Source organism: Falco biarmicus, chromosome 4 (assembly GCF_023638135.1).
Source record: "Falco biarmicus isolate bFalBia1 chromosome 4, bFalBia1.pri, whole genome shotgun sequence".
In the NCBI taxonomy this organism is placed as follows: domain Eukaryota; kingdom Metazoa; phylum Chordata; class Aves; order Falconiformes; family Falconidae; genus Falco; species Falco biarmicus.
This window is the reverse complement of record NC_079291.1, coordinates 86,733,823-86,760,918: the sequence shown is the minus strand read 5'-3', so window position 1 is coordinate 86,760,918 and position 27,096 is coordinate 86,733,823. Positions and strand designations below refer to the sequence as shown.

General features: G+C 51.9%; 1 protein-coding gene across 1 annotated transcript in view; it reads left to right on the top strand.

Moving 5' to 3' along the window:
* PKD1 (polycystin 1, transient receptor potential channel interacting) overlaps positions 1–27,096 on the top strand; it is a 98,948-nt gene that overhangs the window by 63,347 nt on the left and 8,505 nt on the right. The window contains exons 16-40 of the mRNA XM_056337682.1: positions 697–843; positions 3,149–3,292; positions 4,543–4,822; positions 6,334–6,550; positions 7,630–7,780; positions 8,758–8,910; positions 11,193–11,337; positions 12,186–12,788; positions 13,282–13,438; positions 14,798–15,050; positions 15,670–15,865; positions 16,964–17,134; positions 17,586–17,729; positions 18,074–18,284; positions 18,653–18,779; positions 19,676–19,792; positions 20,202–20,251; positions 20,428–20,630; positions 21,255–21,360; positions 22,054–22,172; positions 23,312–23,514; positions 23,861–24,055; positions 24,884–25,023; positions 26,106–26,233; positions 26,609–26,777. Of these exons, the coding sequence (XP_056193657.1) occupies positions 697–843; positions 3,149–3,292; positions 4,543–4,822; positions 6,334–6,550; positions 7,630–7,780; positions 8,758–8,910; positions 11,193–11,337; positions 12,186–12,788; positions 13,282–13,438; positions 14,798–15,050; positions 15,670–15,865; positions 16,964–17,134; positions 17,586–17,729; positions 18,074–18,284; positions 18,653–18,779; positions 19,676–19,792; positions 20,202–20,251; positions 20,428–20,630; positions 21,255–21,360; positions 22,054–22,172; positions 23,312–23,514; positions 23,861–24,055; positions 24,884–25,023; positions 26,106–26,233; positions 26,609–26,777 (4,529 nt within the window). The remainder of the gene's footprint in view (positions 1–696; positions 844–3,148; positions 3,293–4,542; positions 4,823–6,333; positions 6,551–7,629; positions 7,781–8,757; positions 8,911–11,192; positions 11,338–12,185; positions 12,789–13,281; positions 13,439–14,797; positions 15,051–15,669; positions 15,866–16,963; positions 17,135–17,585; positions 17,730–18,073; positions 18,285–18,652; positions 18,780–19,675; positions 19,793–20,201; positions 20,252–20,427; positions 20,631–21,254; positions 21,361–22,053; positions 22,173–23,311; positions 23,515–23,860; positions 24,056–24,883; positions 25,024–26,105; positions 26,234–26,608; positions 26,778–27,096) is intronic.

The following is a 27,096-nucleotide window of genomic DNA, read 5'->3' as shown; positions in this document are numbered from 1 at the left end:
GTGGTTTCAGTGTGGCCACTCCATAACCTGAAGGAATTACCGAGCTGCTGATTGCAGCCTGCGGGGCTGAGGGCTCTGCTTCCTCACCTGGTAACAGTTAAATGTCTTTAATTTCAGCAGGGGCTGAAGTTAGACTTTGGAGGAGTCGAGTGAGCACAGGTCATGGTCACTGGGCACAGGCAGGTCACTGTCCTCACATGCTGAAATAGTCTTGACACTACGGTGACAGAAGGGCAGGGGAGAACTGCCCTTCAGATTCTTACGGGAGATCCCCCTCAGAGCATTTTTGATTGAATGTGCAATTCTTTTGCTGGTAAAATGTCATTGTTTTCTATCTTTACCTCAAAACAGAAAGTTGTGGAGTGTGTGTGGCTTAGACTTTTGAGTTTAATGTGAGCTTTTTGTGTTGTTTGGCAATGTTTGTAAGCTATTTAGTGAAGAATTAATTGCTGTAAAATAAGAAATTGATGCTCAGATGAAACACAGGAGTATTCCAAGTATTGCTTACTAACCTGAAGAATAGGGTAATGTGCTTTATTGCCCACATGCCACCCCATTTCTCCCACCCCAGTGGTGGCATTGCACAGTAAGATCTGTAGCAGTGACTTGTGTGAACCTGAATGTTTTGGCTGTGGACTAACCTGATGTGCACCCGTACCAAGGAGGGTTTGAAAGTTCTTTTCTCCTTGCAAGCAGAGCTCGGCTGCAGGGTGCTCTCTGAATTTCAGTGCCAAGGAAGGAATTGTCACAATTTCCAAAGCTCTGTTAGAAGCAGATGTGGAGTATACGTTCGACCTCACCGTCAGGAAGGAGGGTATGAGTCCTGAGGCAACAAATCAAACCGTACGTACCATAGACAACTGTCGCTTTCTGTCCTTGTGTGCCTGTTGCTGGAGACAGCCGAGCTGGAAGTCCATGGCCCTTTTCATAAGGAATTTTCTAGAGGAGAGCGCTGCTGGCTCGGGACAGTGGCCAGCTATGGGTGACTTCCCAGGCTGTGTCCCCTAGCCCCATCTGCGAGCCAGTGCCAGTTCAGCTGGGGTGGTGGAAGCTAACACTACCCACCTGCCCCAGCCAGCATGGGAAAGCAGGGGAAGCAGATTTTAGGGCATCGCTGGGGCTCCCTAACCCATCTCATCCAGGTCATTGTCAGGAACCGACATAGGTATTTCTGTGACACATTCATCTTACGCTGCCTTGGGCAGCACTTTCTGCTTGTCCTGCCAAGTCCTTTTAGTTTCTTCCTTCCTTTAGACCTTGCATTCATCCGTTCATCCCTTTCTGTGCAGAGGCTGTGTTAGTGACCCAGCCCTGGATGGTACCGGGACTGAGGGTCTGCGGCAGCAGCACAGCAAAGGAGCCCATGATAGGTGGCTCTTCCAGCACCCTGTGCAGTACCAGACTCCTCACATGGCACAGCACCAGGCTCCTCCCCAGTTTTTGCCCAGAGAGAGCTTCCTAAGAGCTGGTACTTAATTTTACTGTCAATAGTTCCTCTCTTCTCTCCTTGTGAATTTTTTTAAGGGAGGATTTTTTTTAAGTGCATGTTGTTTATGTCAAATTAAGCTTAACGCTGAATGCATCTGCAGTCCGACAGCAGTTATGGTTTATGTCAGAAACATTCATCGTGGTGTGTTTGGCAATTAGAGATACAGTTAGTCTGAAAGTGGAAACTCTTACTGCCTGGGTCTTAAACCAAAGCTGGAGGATAAAAAGAAAAAAATTAAATTGATAGTCTTTCAAGGACATTCCGTACTATCTGGTTTCCATGCATGAGCACAAAACAGTGATTCCAGTGTCGCAGGAAATTTGCAAATACTGTAGGAATGGATGAAGCTTCAAGGCACTTCAGCTTAGTCCTGTGGAATATTTATCCTCTTTTAAAAGTCTGCCATATTAAACAATGTCTTCATTACTGCCTTTCTTTGAATTCAGAGTATTCATTATGCCAGGGCAGAGGGCTCTGCTGAATGCTGGACAACCCCATTTCCTAGAGGATTAAAGGAATTTAGACAAAGTACTGGGGTCAGAGCTCAATAGCCGTTGTGTCTGAGCCATCAGTGCTCTCCTCTCTCCAAGTGCTTTGCCGAGGAGGTGTGGTAGACGTTTTGAGATGTGCAACTTAGATCTGAGCTAAAAGCCTGGAACACATGCAACTCTCTGGAAAAGGTCATTCTTCCAGGCTGAAGAGCAAAATGCATTTGATGCACAGTGGGAGTTGTGTTTTCTGGCTATTTTTATCTCTCAGAGACATAGGTAGTGCCAGAAATGATGATGGTTCTGCACAGGCAGTGGACTCTGAGAGCCCAAGGGTTGGGTCCTAAAACGTGACGTGATTCTAGTCCAAGCTCTGTAGGTCAGAGCAGGGCTGGGGGTGGACAGCAGGACCATGCTGGCTTTGCACAGGGCAGCGTATTCTCAGTAAACTCTGGCTTGCCCTAAGCCCTCTTGCTAGTCTGGACTGTAAACACTTCCCATTTAGCCTTCCGAGTCGAAGACAGGGACCCACAACCCCACAGTCCTCTGTCCACGGCAGATCTGTTGTGACCTTACCAGGTCAGGCATTCCGCAGCTGCAGAGGCAGGACCAAGAATTTGGCCTACAGGAAACAAAGGAGAGCTGCAGTTGTTTCCCAGGGCAGGTGCTCACCAGATGTTTGGTCTGTGCTGTAGTGGAGGGTTTCCTCCTCCCAGTTACACTGTCCTCTTTTCCTAACTGTAACATGGATCCCACTTTTGTAGGGTTAACAGCTGTCCTGGGATGGCTGGTCCACCAAAGTGCTTCAGTTAGCATCATCTCTGCCCAGCAGCACAAGCAGGACTTGCTGAGAGTTCAGCACAGGGTACCAGAGGGACATTTTGAAAGTGATGTGTCATTAAAAAGTGTAAATAAAGTAAATCCAGAATTACCTAGATTGGCCCAGTTTGGCATTGGATGACTCTTGAAAATCAGTGACAGAACTGGCCAGTGTAAGGAAAGTGATGTAGCTTAGATGATGACCTGAAATCCTTTAGAAATCCTTTTCTGCTGTTCCCTTAGCACAGACTGGGCTGTGGCAGAGCAGAACCAGGTGCTGGGATGTCTGCTTAACTGTTAGATGTATGTATTTTTGTCTCAGATCTTCTGATGGAGTCTCTTGCTTTCCCAGGTATTCATCAAGAGGGGAGGAGTCCCTATTGTCTCCCTGGAGTGCGTTTCCTGCAAGGCTCAGTCTGTCTATGAAGTTAGCAAGAGCTCCTACGTCTACCTGGAGGGGACCTGCCAGAACTGTCACAACGACTCCAAGCTTGGGGTAAAGTCATTAGCTGGTCTTTGCTTCACCTTTGGTGGACTTCAGGGAGAAGCGGAGAGTCAAAGAGGACAGGGTGGAAAGAGCTGTGTGAGAAATAAAGTCTGGGACCTAAATTGCTGTGGAGACACAGAGGGGAAACAATCGCTGACTGTTAATGCAGTGGCGGGCTGGGTCTGGCTGAGGGGACGAAGAAGGCTGTTTGATGCTCGTCTCCTCATCACAGCCCCTGGAACTGGCTGCAGGACTGGCTTACAGAGTCAGAAGTTTAAAGCAGGCCCTGTACGGAGCTTGCTTTGTGTGACATGGGGCTTGTTCCGTGCCTCGGCAGCATGGAGGAGGCTTAGGAGGGCCTGTGAAGCAGGTTCCTCATGTCCTGTAACCACTGGACCCCCTGTTGAGATATCCAGAGCTTTTCTTTGCCCTGGGTTGTGCCTGTAGGCTACAGGACACATGGCCTGACGGTCCTCCATCAGTGTCTTGACCTACACAAGGGCAAGTCCTTGCTGGGTCATTTTCAAGCCAAGCTCATGAGTGACCAGCTGTTTCCACACAAAAGCCACTTTTTTCCTAGAAGAGGTCTGTACAGTGTTTTCTTCTCCCTGCTGGTTGGCATTTTGCCCATTATTGTGGTGGCTCAAGCAGAGGTTGTTCTGTCTCTTCTGATCCTCCAAGTCCCTCATGCCCTCCTCTAATGACAGATTCCACTCCGCAGCATCTCTGCAGCCTGTTGAATGAAGCAGGTCTCAGAAGTGGAAGTCTTGTTGTGAGAGCTAGTCTGTATTGCTCCCAGCAAGCCCAGCATGTACTTGTATGGCATTTTCTGGCTGGCTATCTCACTGTTCCTCTTGTTATCGCAATTGTACATTTGTGCTATTAACAGTAACCATCCAGGACACGTTCAGCTTGAAGCATATAAAACATGGTATCCCATGGAGACTCCACCAGTATTTAATTTATTTCCTGTGTTTTGTATTCTGTATTATGAAATATTCTGTCGGAGGGTGATGTAATCCCAGAGACTAAAGTAGATCTCACAGTGGAAATATTCCCACCAGACATTTTGGAAAGGTTCCAGTTCTTGTTGCTGTAGCACACAAGACTAAAGCTGAATTATCAACTGCAAATTTGGCAGATGCTCCCACTAGAAATCTGTTACTTTTTATAAGAAACTCAATCTGAAAACATTTTAAGGACATAACTTCAGATTTAAACAAAACCTCTCCTGTCTTTTCCCCTCTTCCTCTCTATAGAGATGGGCAGCACACAGCTTTAAAAACAAGTCTCTCATCCTGGACAAAAAAACTACCTCCACTGGCGACACAGGCATGAACCTGGTCTTGAGGCAAGGGGCACTGAAGGATGGGGAGGGATATACTTTTACCCTTCACATCACAGACCTCACAACCGGGGAGGAAGGATTCGCCTCAATCGATCTGCTCCCCAACCAGCCACCTGTTGGAGGGTCCTGCCAGCTGTCTCCGGAAGGACCCCTCAGGGCACTGATGGCAAAGGTGCACTTTGAGTGTGCAGGTGAGAGCGAGCGGACAGCGGTGCTGGGCACTCTGCTCCTCATGGGCAAAGGTTTCTCATGACCAGTGTGTTACCTGCTGCCCTTCTTCCCACAGGTGTTTTCTTTACTCTGAGCTCCTACCCCAGGTCACTGTTGCCCAGGGCTGAGTTCAGAAGTGGATCTTTCCATTTCTGATCCCCAAAGCCTTGACCATGAGGCTTTGTGTACCCGAATTATGGTGCTCTAAAACACATGGTAGCAGGCCTACCAATTTAACATCCTAATTCATGTAGCTGAATGGTGATATCCAGGCCAGGGCAGTACTTGTGGAAGGAACTGGCATTTCAGTGCAGGAAGAAGAAGAGAGGTGCCAAAACTGAGTCACACATGGGAAGAGTCAAAAGACAAAGCACTGGGGCCTTCTCTGCCATGTGGGCTGGGTGTTCCCGTCGGCATTTACCTTCTCAACCAGCTGCAGAGATGGCACAACACGTCTAGCTTTGGAAAAGTGGCCTGGCTGACATCCTGTAGTCTTGGGCCGAGGATTAAGTGCCTCTAAACCATATTTCCCCAAATTAGTGTTAGAGGTTAGTGCTGTCTGTGCACAAATGCTGAGAAGCCACACTGCAGAGATGATGAACTCGTCTGATTCTGGGGAGGCTGGTCACCAAAGCACTTCTGGGGGAGAAGCATGAGTGTATTCAGCATCATATGGTTGTAACTTTGGCGTGTTTTGAGCCACTCAGAGTAATTAGGAAATTGCTGTCTCTTTGGAGTGGTGGGAATTTTAGCTGTTAGTAATTGTTTTAAGCTGAAGTGAAACACGCAGGATACAGACTCACTGGTCACATGTCCAGTGCAGTGAGCCTGGGCAGAACCAGCACCTTTGGTGGTGCTCACTGGGAAATGCACAGTGAATTTCCCAACTGTCTGGCTCCCACAAGACTCCTCATAATTCTTGGGAGCTCCTATGAAACCTTTATGCAGGTTTTATCCTAGACTCAGTTATTCCTGAGATGTTGAACTGCTTGAGCACTGTGCTGAGCCTCTGTCTTACGTCAGCTTTGCAGGGCTTGTACAGAAGCTGCAGCCTTGGGTCAGTGCTGTTCCCAGCCCCAGTAGGGTTATTCCCATTTTTATTTTGCTCATGAAGTCTTCACAAATCCCTTTAAATGTTACGGGACCCAGACAACTAGGCAGAAACCCCTAAATATCAGAAAAATTCAGAGAGGGTCAGAGCTTTTCATTGGAGGTCCTGAGACATCCCTGCAGCCCAGTGGAGTCCTCAAGCTGTCCTCGCTCTGGGGACAACATGTCCCTCTGCCGGAGCAGGGTGACACCTTGCTGGGGACAGCAGTGAGGGCAGGTGCCATGCGGAAGGGCTGGGCAGGGTGGGACATGCTGGGGGAGGAACGGGGCACCGCCAGGCAGTGCCAGCTCTGACGGTCAGGCTGCGCTTTGGGACGGTGGCTGCAGCCCCCGCTCTGTGCCCTCGACCCCGTCAGACCCCCTGTCTGGGTTTGTTTTGCAGGCTGGCGAGACACAGAGGACGCGGAGGGCCCGCTGGTGTACATCCTGCTGGCGTCTCGCCACAGGGCTGGGCACTACCATGAGTTCTGCGTGTACAAGGGCAGCCGTGCAGAGCACAGCGCCTTCCTGCCCCCGGGCTTCCATGAGAGCGGCTTTATGGTGTCTGTGGCGGTCCTTGTTCAGGACCAGCTGGGAGCCACCGTGGTAGCCGTTAACAGGTAAGACCCACCGCTCGCAGGCTGGGCTTATGCAGCAGCGCCAGTGTCCGGCCTGGGCTCCTGAGTCAGTCCTACGGCTTGACTGCTGAGTCCCTGTCCTGAAGGGCTCGGCAGATGCTGGGTGAAATGTTTTGCTCCTGGAAGAGACTGTTGGTGGGAAGGGGAGGGGAGGCTCAGCAGAAGTGCAATACAGAGAATCCAGTCCTTGTGGATCATCACTCAAGGGGGAGACTTCCCCATAAGTTACTGCTTTCCTTACCGCTTACCTACCACCTCCTTAATTCCCTAGTGACACCTTGCTTTGAAGGCACAATGTCACTTTGGCGGAAGATCTCTTAGCTCTGTGCTCCATCACCTTCCGCTGCTGAGAGCCAGGGAGGTCTCATGGAGCCAAAGTGGAGAGCACATGCATTTGAATAGGGTGGAAGGACTGACTGCAGCTTGAGTCTCGGCAGGGCCGGTACTGTGCCAGCCCAGTTATCCCTTCTGCAAATGCCTCTTGGTTTCCAGTGCGTTCCATGCAGGTGACAAGTGCCCACAGGTCTTTGGGCAGCATCCTGAGCTGGTCTCTGCTGCCTGGCAGAGCTGTAGGACTGCTCCTTCTTGAGGCTGATTTGGAGCTCCCCATGCTGTACATGTGCTCCTGGCCTCCCAGGCTGGAGCGCAGTCCTGCAGTGCCTGCAGAGGAGGATCTGTGTCCCAGCTGTTCCTCAGACCCCAGGGAACAGTGCCAAAAGCAGTGCAGCTTCTCCCAGACACTGACTCTGGTTTTAAGTGCTCTTTCTGCTCCATCACACTGAACCTGAATTTTCTTCTCTGGGTTCAATGCAATGTGTGCATCCTCCACCTACAGCTTCGCAGAGCTGGACCAGTGAGGAACCAGGATGCAGGTCCATGATGTTCCTACATACAGCTTGTGCAAACTGGGCACCAGGGCAAGGTTCAGCAATGCTGTCTTTGTTGTTTAACCACCTGCTTCCCCCTTTCTCTTCCTTACCAGCGGAAAAGCAGATTCTGCCTCCTTCCCCCAGCCCTGTTTGATAGTTGCACTTAACCCAAATCCCTCTTTCCCTTGGCAGCTCCATGGAAATCGGCTTACCTGAGGGGTTCCCCAGCCTCTCCCACTGGCTGTACAATCAAACTGACACGGTGCTCCAGGGCTTAGTGAAACAAGGGGATCCTCAGCAGGTCATTGAGTACTCTCTCGCCCTCATCACCATCTTAAATGAGGTAAAGCAGCACCCGCTGCCCAAGAGGGCCTCCAGAAGGCCTTGCAATTGCCAGTAATGTTATTTGGCCAGTTTATGTACAGTGGTGTAGGGAAATGATTAATGCTGCAGTTTCTCATGTATATCAGTGTATGTCCGTGCTGGGAGCTGGGCTGGACCTATTTTCATGCATCAAAAAGGTTAGCAAGCTCCCAACACACAATGACCAGGGAAGCAGAAGGGCTGCAAAATAAAACAAGGATCCTAGAGAAGGCACTGGCTTGGGTATCTCCCATGCCACCTGCTTTTTTGTCCTCATATTCAGATAGTTTTTCCTCTGTACTGCCAACCTTAAGTCTAAACATTGAATTTAGAAACCAGAATCTTAGCTCAGATTCCCCCAGCTCCTTCATGCTTCCCCTGAGCCAGCCATCACGCTCCAGCTCAGCAGGGCTGGAAACTCCTTGTAGCTGCTCCAGTGATGCTATGGGTGCTAAGGAGACCTTGTTCTGACTGCTGAGCTAGTGCAGCTAGAAGGATCTTCTGCCTGCATACAAGGTCTTTAATCCACAGTCCAGGAGCATCATCCTCCTGGCAGCATTCACTTTCACTTGTACCTAAAGTAGTGCTGAGCCCCTCCATGTGCATCTCTATAGGCAAGGCAGGGATTTCGGTCAGCTGCCCAATAAGAGCCTGCTGCATGCCTGGAAGCCAGGCAGGGGTGATCCCCCTGAGCGCAGGCTCTTTGCTTAGCTGGATAAGGACTGCACACTGGTATACTACTGAGCTGTCAAGTGCAAGGCTGTTAAGATAATTGCTTAGAGAGCACAAGTGAAATTGAGAGAGTTCTACTGAAAAAACAGCTCATGAGATCACCCTCTGGGGAAGAGCACAGGCAGGGAGATACAGAGTGCAGGGAAGAGGTGACTTAGCACAGCTGATCATCCTCTGAAACAACCTGATACATTTCCTCACTTTGCCTGCTTTTCTCCTTCCCAGTACGAGAGGTCCATGCTTCTGGAATCTGAGGCTGGAAATGAATTCGAACTCCGGACCTGGACTCGCAATAACATCACAGAAACCCTGAACTCGTTGAATGTGAACACAGTTGATGACATCCAGCAGATCTCAGCTGCCTTGGCGCAGTGCACGGTATGTTCCCCACTACCGCCTCCAGCCTCCCGCTCTTCCAGGTGCAGCTTAGATGCTCTTCAATTCTTGATGTGCTTCCCTGTCTCTCTGCCCCACACATGCCACACAGGGAGGACAGGTGTTGCTTGTTGACATCATTAGGGTTTCTGTGGTGATGTACTAAGTGTTGTGAGCTCTGCCCCTTGCCATGCCACCAATCTAGCAGATGTTGATAAGATGATGTATTCACGTGCTGGAAGGCAGCACCTCAGAACTGTGTGCTTTTTCTCGTACCAGCCCTGGTGTGGCAGCTTACTAGCAGCAGGTTCCTTCGCTTGCAGATGGAGTCTGTAGGAGATGCCACAACAGACTGGAGAAGCACTGGAATAAATTGTTGGGGGAGTCACAGAATCTCTGAGGACAGGCTGGACTCCTATCAGGAGTAACACAAGTAGAGCCGGACCTGCCTTGAGCCAAGGGACAGTGCCAAGGACTGATGTTCCTTCCAGCCCTGTTTCTACCATACAAGATTAGAAACACTGCTCTGCTCTGCTGCTGACTGGAAGTGCTGTGTTCCCCAGCCAGTGTGCAGTTTCAGCTCCCCGGTGCTGGGGCTGCTGCCTGGTGGATTTAGGAGTGGCTTTATGTGTTTTGTCAGATGGGCAGAGGGAAGAGAGCCCAGTTATATAATGTGCTTGGGGTTTGGTGGTCAGCCAGTCTGCTCTGGCATGCTCTTCCTCCCTGCCCTCCCAGATCTTTGCTTTCGGGACTGGAGTCTGGTACCCTGGCCTTGGCTGTGCATCACCTCCCCAGCCAGGTCAGCAACCTTGCTCAGCAGGAACAGGCTGTCATCAAAACGATGGACAGACTACTGCATCCCACCCACAGAGTCCTTATTCTGCTGCTGCTTTCTCTGCTTCACAGTCTGGAAACCTCAAAAATCACTTCTTTCTGTTCATCTTTGTTCAGGGATTTTGGGGTTCAGCACATGTCATTCTGATGCTGGGTTGGTTCGTTCCTGTGTCTCTGACGTGCTCTTGCCTTGCGACTTGATCTCGCTGTGGAAGCTTAGGTCTAGAAATAGAAATTTTTTTTCCACGGGAAAAGCTGACACTCCAGGATTAGTTTGTGCTCTGGTTTGGAATGAAAAGCTTAGAAAAACAGTAATCTAGAATTTCCCAAGCGGTTGAGACCAGCACGGAGTTCACACATTTCCTTTCCTGTAGAAGTGTCAATCAGTGCTGATACTTTCTTGATTTTACCTACAGAGAAGAGGAAAAATCAGAATGAATTTCTCCTGAAAGGGAAAAAAAATATCTTAGTCGTCTTAGTCAATTCTCCTTCCTAAGTAGTAGCAGCTCCCCTTGGGTGGTTCTTCCCCATAACCCTTTTTCTTCCTCAGCTTCTTGATACCTGACTGTGCCTTGTGGACTATAATTTGCACAGTATGTCCTTGCTTAGCTTACAAATAAAAGCAGAAGAGGGGGAATTCTAGACCTGAAGATGCTGTTTTGATTCTTCACCAAAACATATGGTGAATCACGTCTGAATCCTATGATGCTTAAAAGAAAAAAGATGAATAAAAGCTAGGAATGGGTTTGTGGTAACAGCTTCCATGTGTTGCCTCAGTCCCTCCCATCCAGCCCTTGAGAGTGCGGGGAGCTCCAGGCCATGGCTAGAACATTCTGTTTCTTGGATACATCTGGGAGCAGAGGGAGGGACATCCATCATGCCTGAGTGGCAGGATCCCTCCCACAGCTTTCAGGAGTATTTGGACACTGAAATGGATTCAGTTAGGGCTAAATCTTGCTTCCATTGAAGATAGCAGAGTGGATGGAGGAATCCTATCCAGCTCCTCCTGGTTGATTTCTGTAGGAATAGTGTGTAGCCCTGAAGGGGTCCTCATGAGATACAACAGCAGGAGAGATGCTTGGTCCTTACACGTGAATTCCAGGAAACATGAATATGCTGCCCTATGTTGCTCTTTCCAACCCTCATGCAACCTCCATCAGACTCCTGGCATGCCTGGCTGTACACTGGCAGATTGTAATGTGAGGGGAGGTGGATGGAAGAGTCTTGGAGATATCAACAGTTTCTTGGCATCTCTCAGTGTGAGCAGAGCAGCCACAGTCTCTGCAGTCACCTCATAGGGGCTGGAAGGAGCAGGGGTGACTTTCAGAGTGCAAATGGTGTTTGAACAAATGTTTGAACGAATTGTTGAGGGACTGAGCCAGCTGAACTTGCCCACAGCTGCTTTTGTCTTTCCCTGGGTGTGCTCCTTCAGACTGTGTTTCCCTTTGCAGGTGGTGAGCAAGGAACTGGTTTGCAAGTCATGCCTGACAAGGACCTTGAACAAGCTAGAGACCATGATGACCATTCTACAGGGAGAAACGACCCAGGGCACTGTGACACCAACTGGCATCGCTGACAACATCCTCAATATCACAGGTGAGTTTTGTTCTTGCAGGGACAGGTGACAGTTGACCCGATACTGCTGAGGGCACAGGTCTCCCTGTGCAAGGAGCTGGGCAGATGTCTGCTGAGAGCAGCTTTGTGGGCTTTCTCCTGTACCATTAGGAGTTTGGCCTTTTCAGGCTGTTAGGAGAATCACAGCTAACATTTGGAGTGTGGCACCCCAGTACTTTCTTCTGCTTGCACTTTTCTCAGGGTTGTCCTGGCTTTGGCAGCTGTCTCTGCAGACATTTAAATATGACAGTTGTCAATAAACTCACTAATCGTTCAGGGAAGTCCCATTTTGTAAACAGTGAGTAACAGCTATGGCTTCCAGATGCTTGCCTTCCTGGTTGCAATCTGAAGGGTACCAAGCTTCACTGGGGCACCTGTGAACACTGGGTGGGAATTCCCACCTGGTTACCCTGGGAGGAAGCAGACACCTTGCTTGTACTCCTTGTTACGCGTTTCTGAGTGTTCTCCACTTCATAGTGCAAAAACATAGTAACATATGTTTGCTTTATCTATTCCTTCCCTGTTTCCCAATCTGCCATTCTAGTCACTATACAAGAGGAAAATAAAGCCTGTTGTGATCAAGTACTCACCACCAAACTTTGTAGATTAGCTGAGAGACTGCAGGAATTGCTGACAGCTCTATTTTTAGCTATGGCTACTGCACTTTGAGTGCAGAAGGTCACGTGCACAGTGTAGACTTACAGTGAGAAGACACTGAGGAAAGACTTGTCTGATTGTTTTGGGAAGGTATCAGATGTTATCTAGACTGTAGCAGTTATCTAGGCTATTTACCACTTCCTCTGTTTGCACCTTTATTTCTCTCCTGGCAGGTGACCTAATTCACCTTGTCAATACAGTTTCACAAGAGTCCAAGCCCCAGGAGCTGCTTGCTGATTCCCACAATTTGCTGCTAGCTCCCAAAGCCTACAACCTGTCTTCCAGCCTGATGCGCATCCTCATGAAGTCTCGGGTGCTGAATGAAGAGCCTCTTGAGCTGGTGGGAGGAGAAATTAAGGCCACAGGCAAGCGGTCTGATCCCTTTAACTTGCTTTGCTACGAAAACACACCAAACTGCCAGTTCTCCATCCCCCAGGCATTCAACACCACCCTTTCCAACCTGACGGATGTCATTCAAGTCATGTTCCAAGTGGACTCCAATCCTTTCCCTTTTGGTTACATCAGCAACTACACTGTGTCCACAAAGGTCGCCTCCATGGAGTTTCAGACACACAACGGGGTGCAGATCCCCATTGGGAGCCTGGACTCAGAGAAAGCCATCACCGTTATGGTGTCAAACAACACAGATGCTGACAATCTCTCTGCTGGCACTGAAGTCATCGAGGCAAGAACATCTGTGAACTTAATTGTGATTATGGAAAGCAACAACAGAGAAGCAGGGCTGCACTTCCAGCTCACTTACAGAGTCCTGAACGGTAGTGTGGACAGATCCAACTTTCTGTGCTCTTTGCTATTTCTTCCCCTGGGAGAGGAGGGCTGGGTGTTGCAGCAAAGGAGACCTCTGTCAAGAGGTAGCTGGTGTGGGAGGGGATGTCAGGTGTAGCCAGCAACTGCATGGTTGAGTTTCCATCTGTCGCAGGCATTATCCAGTTCCCAGTGTAATCCTTGCCTGTGGATTGTGGCATGGAGAAGCCTTTTGTTTTTCTCAGCCTTTCTGTTGAGCCACATCAACACCGGAGGGAGTTTGTCCAGTCTGTGTCTTGGTCAGGTGTAGTGGTATCGTGAGTCTCTTCCTTAGGGGTCGTCTGAACTGCAGACTGAGAGGGTGCAATCTGGAAGAGCATCTCTCCTGGCTTTCTGCATTCCTGATACTCCTCCCTGAACATCCACTGCTGGTAACAGGCTTGTCATTGAGCTCTCCCTGTTTTTTAAAAGTACTTTTTGTTTTCCCTCCCCGTCCCCACACAGATCGCTACATCGCAAGCGAGCCTGAGCCATTCATTATGGCTTATCTCCATCACGAACCAGAGCCCAACGAGCACAACTGTAGTGCCTCTAAGAAAATCGGCCTGGATGCCCTGGCTGGAAGGGACCACAAGCTCTATACCTTCTTCACTTCACCCAGGTAAGAGAAGCCTCCCGTGTAGTACCTGTCACCCACATAGGCCTGTCCCGTGGATGTATGTGAGGGATGCTCAGGGCCTTGCCATGGTTCATACCAGGCTACTTTGCAGGGCTGGTGCTGCTGTAGCTATTCACAGTGCTCCTCTGTCCTCGGAGGAGGCAGCTCTCCCGGGCAGGGTGCTGCAAGCTGCCATTCCTGCACCCCTGTATTGGCACCTCTTCAACCCTGGCATTCCCTCCTTCCCAGATATCTGCCGCTGGTGCAGAAGGAGCTCAGTGCTCTGTGATTTGCCTTTCTGATCCAGGTGAGGGAGGGTTCCCCTTTTTAGAGCTGTAAATCCTGTTCCCTGTGAGTATCACAAGCCCTGATGATGAATCTCCCCACACTGCCCTTTTCTCTGCTCCCTTGCCTGATACTTACTGTAGTCTGATTGCTGCTTGTCCAAGCTTTCATCCTCCGTGCACTGCTGATCCCAGAGCTGCCCATCTTTACCAGGACTCTTTCTCTGAGGGACTCCCACTGACCTTTGCACATTCAGGGCTTGCTTCGTGCAGCTCATGAAACCATTTCCCAGAGCAAAGCACCACGCATTAGCCTAGTTCCTGATCTGCAGTGCAACCTGCATGAAAGCACCTCTGTCCTCAGAGCTCATCTTCCCAATGTGTGACAGGAGGAGAACACACTTTCCCTCCTGGGCTCCCGTATACCCTGCTTGCCTGCTGCGTGGCTCATTAAGCACTGCTGTTGTGTTGTTGGGTTTTGCAGCAAAGCTCTGTTCCTTTTATCAGAGCAGTCAATCTTGTGACTTCAGTTGCTGCCTTGCTGCCTTGCCTGGGAGCTTGTGTGTCCGTGCCTCATGTTATTTATGAGCCATTCTGAGGCATTATCTGAGAAGAAAAGATAGGCAGCTTGGGAATAGGTGGGGCAAAAGTGGAGCCACTGTTGTGTAAGTTGATACAGCTTCCATGGCTTTTGATAACAGAATTTTCGAAGAGGGATTAATCGTCCTGATAAGCATATCTGCTCCCAGCCAAGAATCATAGAGTAGCTATGTAAGTGTTGTGTGGGTCAGTGGGACACAGGGAAGGGCAGGTGGGAGAGCTGTGCAAGGCTGCCAGCGCAGCAAAGGGGATGTGCAACATAGTGCTCCATGTGCTGAAAGATAAAGCAGAATTGAAGTGGCCTGTAGAACCCCAGAATGTAAATTACAGCACATTCACTGGGCTTTTCCTCCTCATTGTGGGCTTACTTGTCTCTGCAGCAGGGTGCTTTCTGTGGGCACACATCCACCAGAACAGGATTAGCGCCCCTTCAGCAGGCGAGTTAATAATGACTCCTTGCTGTCTTTCCTTTCTCCAGAACGGATGACACCATCCAGAAATACTACTTCAACATCACGAACCATTTCAGCTGGTCCCCGGTGGAGGTGACTCTGGGGCTGTACACCTCCCTCTGCCAGTACTTCAGTGAGCAGGAGAAACGGTGGAAGACAGAAGGGATCATCCCACTGGAAGAGACCAGGCCAGACCAGGCTGTGTGCTTAACCCAGCACCTCACTGCCTTTGGAGCCAGTCTGTTTGTCCCCCCAAACTCTGTCCAGTTCATCTTTCCTGTGAGTAAAACAAAGCAAAGCACTGTCACACAGAGCTGTGCAGTGTTACCACACACTGAACGGATTGTAGTCACCTAGAGGAAAGCCTTGGGCTCCCATTGACTTCACATTCAAGCTGGGTCGTGGTTGACTCGTGCCCAGCTGGCACAAGTACCTGAGAGTCTTTAGGAGCTCTGTCCTCTGATGGTGAATCCTGGCTGCTGCTGCTAAAAAGAGACCTTTGCAGATGGCTTTGGTCTCTACCTGGACACCTCGCAGTGTGTTCACCTCCTAGTGCGATGCCAAACACTCCTCCCAGCTGTCACCCAGCACTGTTTTCTCCCAGGGAGCTTGCACCCGGCAGCTGCTCCCTGCCTCCCAGGGGTGTTCAGGCTCTTCCTAGCTCGCTCTGTGTGATGTAAGTGGGAGCAGAGAGCTCTCGGCAGCTGCTACAGCAGCTTTGGCCAGCTGCTGCAGTATGCTGCACATGGCCTGTGCGGGGAGAGGTCTCTCTTTGCAGGTGGTGTCATGTTGGTGAACGATGGTAATAGCCAGGAAGGAGGCAGCGTGACTCCTGGGGAATGGAGGGGGGTCCTCCTGGGGAAGGAGAGTGCCTTTCAAGATACATCTTTTCTTCTAGGCTCCAGGTCCAGGTCTCAACTACATCGTTCTGCTGACATGTGCCGTCTGCTTTGTGACCTACTCGGTGGCTGCACTGATAGTGCACAAGTTGGACATGATTGACATTAACCGAGTAGGGGTGATACCCTTCTGTGGGAAGAACGGGCTGTACAAATACGAGATCCTGGTGAAAACTGGCTGGGGCAGAGGATCAGGTTAGTCCCCAGTCTATTCCTGTGCTTGATTCCTAGTGTGACATCTGTGTGGTTCCCCTGAGATCTCACCTCAGCACATCATGCACCAAATGTTCCCCTGCAGGGCCCAGAGTTGGTGTTTGAAGCAGCACTGAGCAGGCAGTCGGTTCAGGGCTTCCCACAGCATTCACAGTTGTTATTTTGTGATGATGGGGCAGGTCAACAGCTGTGGAGAAGAGCATACTGCCCCACTCCTTGCTGTTGGGGTGGGACAAGCAACTCCTGCTGGAAGGAACCACCCAGTACAGCAGTACGCCCAGCCTGCTTTCCCTGGCTGGGCTGTGGTTGCAGGAGCAGCCCAGAGGCAGTGATTGTTCCTCACTTCTGACCCTCTCCTGCAGAAGCATCCAGGCCTTGTGGGCCCTTTAGGTGGACCATTTTGCTGTCCTCCAGCATCCGTCACTTGTTCTGCCACCTGAATCTTTCCCAGCGGCATGAAGGCAGAAAGCTTGGCTTTCTGATCCACGGCTGGGTTTGTAGCTAGAACTGCCAGAAACATCACCCTGGACTTGGAAATCCAGGCAGCTGGGATGTGGAAGCTCTAAGCAAGAACAGATTTGGAGTGCCACCGTGTCACCGCCAGAAACATGCTGCCATTGATCTTAGTGTAACCACTGGCAGCAGCTTTCTCCTGAAGCTCTCCCCCAGGACCATCCAGGTTGAGCAGGTAGACCAAGGAGCATCTGGCAAATGGTACCGGAGAGAAGTCAAAGAAAACAAGTCTTTCAGCTACTTGGTGGAAAAAACATCCAGAATAAACATCTCCTCCCATTAGGGTGTTAGCAAGGCAAGGAATGTCAGAATAAGTCCCCTCCAGAGAGGAAAACCTTGAGCATGCCAAAGTCCATGCACCAAGCCAAACTGAGCAGCTGCCCTCCAGGCTGTAACACAATCCCTGGGTGTGAGATGGCTCTTGAGCACATTCCTTCCTCCCCAGCCTCCAGGTGGCCCTTCTGAAGGGTCATTGCATCTGGTACCAGGTCACTGACAGGAAGGCAGGGCTGCGAAACAGCTCCACCTTGGGTGGACTTCCCTAACTGAACCCATCAACTCTGGCAGGTACCACGGCCCATGTGGGGATCGCCCTGTACGGTGTAGACAGTAAAAGTGGTCACAGACACCTGGATGGAGAAAACGCCTTCCACCGCAACAGCCTCGATGTGTTTCAGATCGCAACAGAACGAAGTCTGGGGAGCATCTGGCGCATCCGCATTTGGCACGACAATAAAGGTGAGACGTGAGGGGGCACATGGGGCTGAGACAGCCATCACAGGTCACAACCGGGCTCTGGGCCAGGAGAGAGGTACCTGGGCCTACAGTCTGGACTAAGCCTGATGGGAGACCGTGGTGACCCACTGGCTTGGGGGAAGATTACTGGGGAGGGGGACGTGGAGTCTCCATCACAGGGAAGTGTGAAAACTGGTCAGCTGTCATCCCATACACATACGGTGCAACGTGCTGTGCACTGTGGCAGCGTCTGTAAATGTCTGTACAGCCCAGGAGGTGACCTGGCTGTGCCAAGCGTTTTGCTTGGGTACCTGCGTTTCCTATCGATGAAGGTAGTGTCACGGGGTAACTTCTGCTGTCACACTGACGGGCGCTTGTGCTGCCCTCTCACCTTTGCAGCTTCACGCAGGGAATGTCTGACATGAAACACATTTCTTCATCTCTTAACTTTTAGGACTCAGCCCCTCTTGGTACCTGCAGCACGTCATAGTCCGGGACCTGCAGAGCAGCAAGAGCTACTTCTTCCTGGTGAATGACTGGCTGTCGGTGGAGAGTGAAGAGAACGATGGCATGGTGGAGAAGGAGGTTTATGCTGCCAGTGAGTGCTCAGCCCCTGGGGTGTGGGGCTGGGATGGCTGAGCAGCGTGGCAGTTCTTACCGTGTTGGGGAAGGGCCCTCGCAGCAAGAGACTGCAGAGAGCCCATAGAGCCTGCACACTGGCTCCTCCACGCTGCACTGATGTCTTGCACAGCCAGGTGCTCTGCTGGGTCCTTTGTGCCAGAGGACAAGGCGTAGCAGGGACCCAGCTGTGCAGGAGGGGCCATATAGATGCAGCATGGATAGTTCCTTCATCATCAGTCTGCAAGGAGGACCGTGGCAGGCCCAGCCGGGTCCCCTCTGCGGTGCAGCTGGCCCTGAGAGCCTCTCTCTTTTTGTGCTCAGGTGAGACAGAGCTGAGGAGCTTCTCCCGGATCTTCATAGCAGAGCTGCAGCGAGGTTTCTTTGAGAAGCATGTCTGGCTCTCCATGTGGGACCGCCCGCCCCGCAGCCGCTTCACCCGTGTCCAGAGAGCCACCTGCTGCTCCCTCCTCATCTTCCTCTTCCTCTGTGCCAATGCTGTGTGGTACGGCGTGGTGGGGAACGTACACCTCAGGTGCGCTGTGTCCCTTGGTGCTCTGGCCACTCCCTTACCTCTTCAGGGTCACTCCTGCACTTCCCGTTACGTAGGGCAGGACAGACCTTATGTCTGCTGGGAACAGGCGACTTGCTTGTGGCCCTGAGTCTGCCCTTCCCCTTCCAAAGAATGTGGGACCAGGAGATGGATGGTGGACAACCAAAGACAATCAGCAGTTTTCCCCCTTACCTGGTTTTGCCGTGTCATCTGTTAGTGTAGCCCATGCCCATTTCTTTCTGTACACATCTGAAAAACCCAGCTGTGCAGTTTTGTCTCACTGCTTGCTTAGCTGGCAGCCCTGAGTGCTCTGCTAACACCAGTGTCTGATCTCTCTTAATTCTTTCCAGCAATGGGGCAGTTTCTAACCTGATCCCTGTTAACGTGGACACAGTGGCTGTTGGTCTGGTGTCCAGCGTGGTGGTCTACCCTCTCTACCTGGTCATTTTATTTCTCTTCCGGATGGCTCGTGGCAAGGTAACGAGAAGGAGTTGCAGGCTGCCCAGGTGGCTGTAATGCCACCGAGTTTGCTTTTCTGAGGCTAGATTCTGCCCTTTGTGGTACATCACTTTTCCAGGTAGTCTCTGCATTTTTCCAGTTGTGCCTCTATGCTGCCCTGCACCATGGCCAGACCCTTGGCAAGCCTCTGCCTTCCCTCTTGAGCTGGGAGCAATCCCTGACCTTAGGGACAGATCACTGCCTGGACTCCAACAGTGCCCAGACAGAGACCAAAAGGGCAGATTTTAAAAGCTGCCTAGGCACTTACTCTCTCTTGGTTTCAGTATGTGATAGGTACCCAAATGCAGTGTAAAGGTATGACTCTTTGCTGTATTGGCGGGAGTTTGAGAGATGCTCAGTAGAGCATTTCTAATGAAATATCTACCCTGGGTACAAATTCAGCTGTCTGAGCAGAGCTGCGGTTAGGCAGCTGTGAAGGGATTAGCTGGGGATTTAATGACTAGTTAGGCACAATTAGCAGCCCTATTAAATATTGCAGCCGGCTGCTCAGTGACTGATGAGCAGCAAATGTCCCTGATATTTCTTGTTCCTGTAAGCACCTCTTGCTTTGCAGGAGGTTGCAAACTCATGTGGCTTCCTGAGGACTTGTACCTGAGCAGCCTAGATGGCACTGGGCTGCGGTACCTGTGGGCACAAGTGCCGAAGGTGCCTGTGGGGCAGTGGAGGACGTGCATGTGCCTGTTCTCAGCTCCCCTGGGTGGGCCGGGGGTCCCCCAGCCCTGCCTGTGCAAGTGTGGAGCTCCCCAGCAGAGTAGCGAGCTGATGAGATCTGCTGAGCAGCAGGGCTCCGAACCACTGTGACATTGTCACCTCCACCCCTCCCTTTTCTGCTCAAGCCTTCCTGTCTCCTGCAGGTCTCCATCAACCACACCCTGACTCACTCAGACCAGCAGTCCTTGGAGATCGACAACTACCTGGACTCCTCAATCCTTGACAGCTCCTTCCCCACCTTCCCTGGGCTCCAGGCAGAGGTAACCTGCTTTTCACCCAAAAGCTGGGCAGGCTGTGTGTGCCCCTGTACGGACCCAGTGTCCATCCACAGCTGTCGGTGCAAGAGCTGATGCACTCGAGTGCTTCTGGCAGATACTGGTGATGGGGGAGAGCCACAGCCCTTCGTCTCTCACCTGCATCTCTGCCCAGGGCAGTCCTGGGTACCGAGCACAAGCTGTCTCCAGCGACTGCTCTGTGTCTGTGAGCATGGGGATTCCCAGCGTGCCTGGGCGCTACCTCTGGAGGAGAGCAGGCTCCCGGAGGCGTGGACCCAGGGCTAGCAGCAGCTCAGGCTCCAGGTTCCCAGTGATTGCTGATGTTAATAACCTGTTGTTTTAACCAGCCACAAAACAGTGTCATGTGCCTGAAATGCTTCTGCTTCCTCCACAGGCCTTCTCTGAGCAAACCAAAACAGATCTCTTCTTGGAGGACTCCAAAAGGTAAGTAGGTTTCTGAGGATGGAGCGAGTAGTTTAGTGTAGTTCACTGCTCTGGTAGACTGGGGTTGTGCTGTTGCCCTTCTAGACAGTTCCCTACACACTAGCACAATTGCTTTTCTCATGCTTCCCATTTGCCCTGCATACCTAATTGCACCCATTCCTCTCTTTTTCCTGCAGCCTCGTGCGGTGGCCCTCTAGCGAGGCCCTGCTCAGCTGGCCAGACCTCCTCAGCGACCCCTCCATCATGGGCAACACCATCCAGAAGCTGAAGAGGGGCCGGGCCAGCCGCCACCTTGGACTCGAGGCCCCATTGGCAACTGAGGAGGACAGCTTGTCGCTTGGTGTTCACCAGGGACAACCTCGATATTTCTCTGCCTCAGGTGGGTGTGTGAGTAACAATGGCTCAGTTGCTGTGCCAGGGTTTGAATGCCCCAGGGAAGTGCGGAAGGAGCAGTCTGGTCCCTACGAGCCCTGGCTTAACCCTGGAGAAGACAGAATAGCCAAACCTGCCACCATCACCACTGGCTTCAAATTGAAAGGCAGAGGAGGAGGGTTGTATTTTCTTAATGGGAAATCCAGTCTGGCAAAGCAGAAAGCCCGTTGTAGATCAGTCTGAAGTGAGTGGTCACCACTCCGTCAGCAGACTGGGAGCAAGGAGAGATGCGTTCCCATGGGATCTGAACGTTAAAAAGCAACCAATGCTTCTTCACTGGTTACGAAGCCACAGTGTGTCTCTGAACCTCTGTAAATGGCTGGAGAAGGAGAAGAGCTTGGCCTCCTGTACCAGTAGTTTCATTTCAGGCTCTGCAGCCAAGCTGGGGATAGACAGGAGCTAGAAGACAGGGATGAGGGGAGGGCTGTCCCATGAAGAAGGACCTCACCCTGGCCCTCCTTCTCCCCAGTTCCATCAATGTGGCTGAGCCAGAGCAGTACAGACCCATCCCCTGGTGCAGCGCTGGGTGCTGTGCTCCTGCCAAAGCTGTTTGCACACTCTCTTTCCCCAGATGAGGATCTGATCCGGCAGATCCTGGCAGATGGAGCTAGTGGCATCTCCCACTCCCAGGACCTAGGGCCGTACATGAGGGCTGAAACAGATCTGATCTCAGGCCTGTAAGTATTCGGGGAGTGGAGTCCCGCCCTGAGCCAATGCTCCTGTCCCTTGCCCTTCCACTCAGCTTCGCAGTGGCCAGTATTGCACAGCCAGTTCTGCACGCAGCCACAGTGAGCTGTGCTGGGTGTTGAGACACTGCAAATGCCTTGTCGTTACTCATTATGTTCTTGCTGGCCATGATTCCTCCAGCCCCCACAGCCAGAACTCCAGGAGAGGGCATGGCTACCCTTCCAGGAGCCACCTGGAGTATCCCCTTAAAGCCCCAGCTGAAGATGTGTCTTCAGAGCTTTGCAGGCTGCTGACAAAGTGCCGGGACATGGGTTCACTTCATGGCACTGACAGGAGGGAGAAGGGGGGGGTTGAATCTCTGTTGTGTTATTGTGCCCAGAGCTCCCTGCTTTGGGACCCTGACCACCGCCCAGCCGGGCTGGCAGCCCACCACTGGGTAGCCAGTGCAAAGTGGCAGATCAAGGGAGGGGACAGACTTTCAGCCCTTCCCTATGAGATGCCCGAGCAGAGCGTCTGTGTGCCTTGGCGGGCTGGGCCCGCTGCTGTAGAAGGAAGAGCTTGTAACTGGCCTGGGCGTGCTGCACGGGTGTCAGCACTGGAGCTCAGCCCACCTGGGTGCCATCCTGCTTACCGCAGAGCCAGCAGTGGCATGGCTCAGCAGTGGCATCCCTTGGCCTTGGCAGGTCCAGCATGTTCGGGGAGAAGGTGGAGACTGTCATGATGCAGAAGCTGAACGACAAAGGCCAGGGCATGGCAGCTCCTCCCAGGGAAGTGAACAGATCGGCCAAGTCGACGTGGACAGGTACCAGCGCTGCAGGGCTGTGCCAGCATCGGGCAGGGAGGTGGGGGTGCGTGGGAAGAGCATACAGCAGCACTTGGGAGGGGCAGGCAGGTAGATGGAGAAGGAGCTTTAGGAAAGGCTGCTCCGCCGCTTGGGACATATTTGCTCTTTCCTGCCGGCTTCTCTTGGAGCCTGAATCTCAGTAAGCCCTGGGCCACCAGTTGTACTGTGACAGTGGTGTGTGTGACTGTGCACCCTGGGAAAGCTCTGCTCACTGCTTCCCCAGTTCCTGTGCTCTCTGCACCCCTCTGCGGCCACCAGTCCCTTCATCCATCCAGCATGAGAGCGCAAGAGTCTCTGGTAAATAACCAGAGGGGGAAGGCAGGCAAATACCAGGGAAAGTTCAAATGGACAAACAAAGCAAAGAAGAGAAGAGATGCTTCCTACTGGGTCATGCAACATGACAGCTGGCCAGCTGGGCTGGCACAAGGCAGGGAGCAAGCTGTCAGGCCTGCAAGGTCTGGGTGGTCAGAAGTGCCTGGGTGCCCGGTGGAGATGGTCAGCATCAGTTCTCTTACCATGAGCTCTTGGCTTCCTAAGGCGTAGCCTCCCTGGGCCAGGCTGCAGCATGGAGAATTGGACGCAGCAGCAGTACTCTTGGGTCTGTTGAAGTCCATCACTTCATCTTGATTGATGAATGGTTGTATTATCTTCATCCAGACATTGATTTGCATGGGTGGGTGAAGGAAGCTGTGCTGAGAGAGCCCCAGGGCAGGGTGGCTTGGCAGTCTGAAGGCAGCCAGAGCAACAAATCTGCGTGGTTTTCATGGGTTTGACAGCAGCTCCTCCAGCCAGGCTGGGCATACCCAATGTCCTGGAGCTCTGAAAGAAAGTAGGGAACCCATCCCACTACCCACACCAGGATCCCATCTCTTCAGGCCCACCCTGTTGTCTGCAGATGGGAGGCTGCTCTTCTGAGGCTGGATGTGTTGCAGTGTGCTGTCTGCATTGCTACTTAGTGGGAAATGTTTGGGATAACTCACCTCCAAACTCACCTAGGACTGGTGGTGAGCTCTCTGCTGGGATGAGTGGTGTGCTCAGCCCTTCCTGTACCTGTTGGGACCCTTAATGCTTATGCTTGTTTTCCCTCCTCCTTCCAGTTGCAGATCAAACATTCAGAAAGCGCCTGCTGCCACCCTGGTGCTCCTACCTGGCTCATGGTATCAGTCTCCTCCTCTTTGCCACCTCCACGGGGGTCTCTGTGTGGATCGGGGTGGGCTTTTCCTCCAGCGTAGCCCTCATGTGGCTCATCTCAGGGATATTCAGCTTTCTGGCATCCTTCTTGGTCTGGGAGCCCCTGAAGGTAAGAGTAACATGAGTTCACAAGCACATATCTGTACATGTGTATATATTAGCTGTAATTAACATCTTGTCCAGACACTAATCAAGTCATACTGAATGCTGCATGGATTGAATACTCCCTCCCGTTGCTGTATCCCTGCAGGAGGGGAAGGGTGTGCACACCAGCAGCAGCAGGAGAAGCAGAGCTGGTGGCAGTTTGTTTTAAAGGTTGCCTAGCTGCTCCAAGAGAGTGCTCAGCAGCTGAGCCATGCTCGCTGTCTGTGCTGAAATGCCCGCGGGAGCTGCTGGCCACGGCGGTTCTGGTGGCACAGCTCTCTACAGGCTCGTGACACTGCTTCTCTCCCCAGGTTCTGCTGGAAGCCCTCTATTTCTCACTGGTTGCCAAGCGCTTGCACCCAGAGGAAGATGATACCTTGGTGGAGCATCCGTTTGTTGAGCATGTTTCCGAGAAGATCAGCAAAGTCCGACCACCACAGGGGTTTGCCCTTTTCCAGGCCAAGGAGGAGGCCAGGAAGGTCAAACTGCTACACAGGATGCTGAAGGTAAGACATCTCCTGATGCCTGTGGTGCCTAGGGCAGAGGCAGAGTGCTGGCTGTGGAAGCTGAGATACATCCTTGTGTGGGTTCTCCCAGTCCAGCTGTGGTCGATCTCCTGAGCTAGTAGATGCATGTCTCCCATTTCTGCCTCAGTTTCCCCATCTGTAAAAGACTGGCAGTGACATTCATCTTCTCTGTGAAACTCTTGAGATCTGAGGTAACTGGAAGGCACAACCATAAGGGGGTTGATTTGGAGCGGCTGGTGTGTTTGACTCCTTAACTCGGGTGTTTGAGGTTAGAGCAAGGTTTGCAGTGTGGAGTAGACACAACTTGCACAAAAAAAATCACTGGTGGAGTCTTGCGAAACACAGAACTCCCTGTGTAGGAGCAGAAGTTTCAATCTCTCTGTAGCTCATTCAAGACTAATCCTCCACACTTGTGCTGGGAATACACAGCTGCTTTAACAGAGTCAAGTTATTTTTAACTGAGCGATTTCCCTTTAAAGGATGGAAACCCCCGTAACTATCCTATAAGCTGAGCTGCCAGCATATAGGAGCTCGTGCAGGGAGGTTGTGCGATGTGTATCAACTGAAATGTGGTGCCGGGCTGGCTGCTTTCAACAAAGAATATTGTTACGAGCCTGTGGTCTGGGTTTCATTTTAAGCTGCTTCCCATATGGAAAAAGAAAGAACAGCATGCTGCGGGTCCTGATCCTGCTGCATGGCAGGCAGCAGGCAGTGGAAAGCACCGGTTTGCTGCAGGATTGGGAACCAGCCTGTGTTGGGTGCAAACCACCCCGTGCTTGGGTGCAATCCCTTTCCACTCTCTGCCAGAATTTCCTCATCTACATGATGTTCTTGCTGGTGATCCTGCTCACCAACTACGGAGACGCCTCCCGCAACAGCAGGGCCTACCTTCTGCAGAGCTCCATCAAGCAGCAGTTGGGCAGCAACGAATTCCTCCTCATCAAGAGGTAAGTGTGAGGGGTTGGGGAGGAACAGGGTGTTGCTTTATACCAGAGAAGCTGTGCAGGGCTGCAGCGAGGAGTCGGGGAGCAGGCTGGGATTGGCTGCTGGGCTCAGGCTCCACAGTCGCTCCTTTAAGAGGTTCTGGACTCTATGGGGAGCACTGGTGCCTCCATGGAGCTGGGCACTCACACGAGCATGGCAGAGCAGTGAGCAGGTCTGGTTTTGTCCCTGTGATTCCGCTTCCCTCCTGGAGAACAGAGGGACCTGTTAGGGGTTGAGAGCTTTAATTTCTTTGACTTTCGAGTATTTCCTCAGTGGGGAAGGGACTGTGTGAATTATAGATGTTCATCTTTCTGTATCTGGTGAAAAGGACACAAGTTTGCTCTGGCTCCAAAATTTACAACTATAGGGTTTAGCCACAAAACAACATCACGAGAACCAAAAATAACATCTCATATAAATACAGAGTCCTTCCCTTCCTTGCTCTGCACATACAGTTTAACTAGATTAAATTTTCCCAGCTGAGTTTCCACACTGCTGCAAGTTCCACCAGTCCAGACTGACACTGGAACAGCTGCTGGGGATTAACAGCATCTTTGTACCCATCTCACCACAGACCCCTGGATTCTTCTGTGCAAACAGACATGGCTTGTCCGTGTCATGCAAAGTCACAGAAACTTTCATTCACCGCTGTATGAGTCAGGACTGATTCCAGCAAACTCAGTGGAGTTTATGGGGTGAAAGTGGTGTCAAGGGGGAAAGCAGCGCAGAGTCTGGTCCTACATATAATCTTTTTCCACTGCGCTGCCACAGACCCTCTGGTCTGATCCTCCTCCAGGTGCCAAGTGGATTCAGTCACCTTTAGGTCTTGCATGTCAAATAAATGTTTTCCTGACCACAGCCCAGCTCTTGGGATGGATGGAAGTGCTGCCCCTCCTGCCAGCCAGGCACCCGGCAGGAGAGCAGCTCTCCAGAACTCAGCCCCCCCTCCAGATGAAACACTGCTGGTTGTGGGTGAGACGTGCAGAGGCTGCTGTAGCAGAGTTGCACCAGCAGCTCTGCCTCTCACACCTTTTCCCCATTGCAGGTCAGATCAGTTCTGGGTCTGGATGTCGCAGGTCTTCCTCCCTTACCTCTACAACAACCAGTCAGGCCAGGAGAGCTACAGCACCACACTGGGAGCAGCCCGGCTGCGCCAGCTCCGGCTGCAGGAAGGTAGGTGGGCGAGGGCCCATGGCTCTGCTGTCACAGGGTGAGAGGTGACAGTCCTGGAGGGTTGAAATGGCCAGGTCTGGGCGTAACTGGGGCTGAGCGAAGCAAGGCTAGAGGTTATGGAGGCAGGTTTTTATTTGCAGCACGTGTATTAGTGGTGCCTCTGGTTCTGCTTCTGCGGAGATGAACTGGGGCAATCGGTCATGGAGATTTACACTTAGGGGTTGACTTGATTGCTGGAGGTGTGACTGAGGCTGGGGAGATGGAGGGGGTTTGGGAAGAAGGGAGATGCTAAGTGTGAAAGCTCAGCTGTGTGCCCCAGCACTATTTGGGTTGTGTTGGGCTCCCCACGGGTTGACAGTGTGGGTCTTGTTGCAGCTGAGTGCCAGCACAGTGCCCGGGACATCCTCCATAGCATGGGCACAGCTGCCAGGAGCAACTGCACCAACTCGCACAGCTTTTCTACTGCTGACTATGCAGCTGGCTGGGAAAGGGCGGCCGTGAATGTGTCAGCTGCGTGGTCCTACTCACCACCCGACCTGACGGGGTAAGTTGCTGCCCAGCCTGCACCTGCACCCCCTGCTCCATCTGCCAGAGACATTGCATCTTTACAGTTGATTTGGTGCCCAGGGTGGTCCCCAGGCCTCGCCTCATGAGGCCAACTGCAGTCCCTGAGCCTGCAAAGTGCAAAAGAACAGAAATGCCAAAGGCCTTCCTTCCCTGGACATGTCCACACTGGCAGTGTGAGTGATGGGAGGCACGTAGCTGCTGCTCACCCAGCTTCCCTAGAGATGTGTGTCACCTTGAGCTGTCTGAGCGGCAGTGTAGTGCTGTCCTCAGGGGCCCAGGGGCAGAGGGCTCAACTC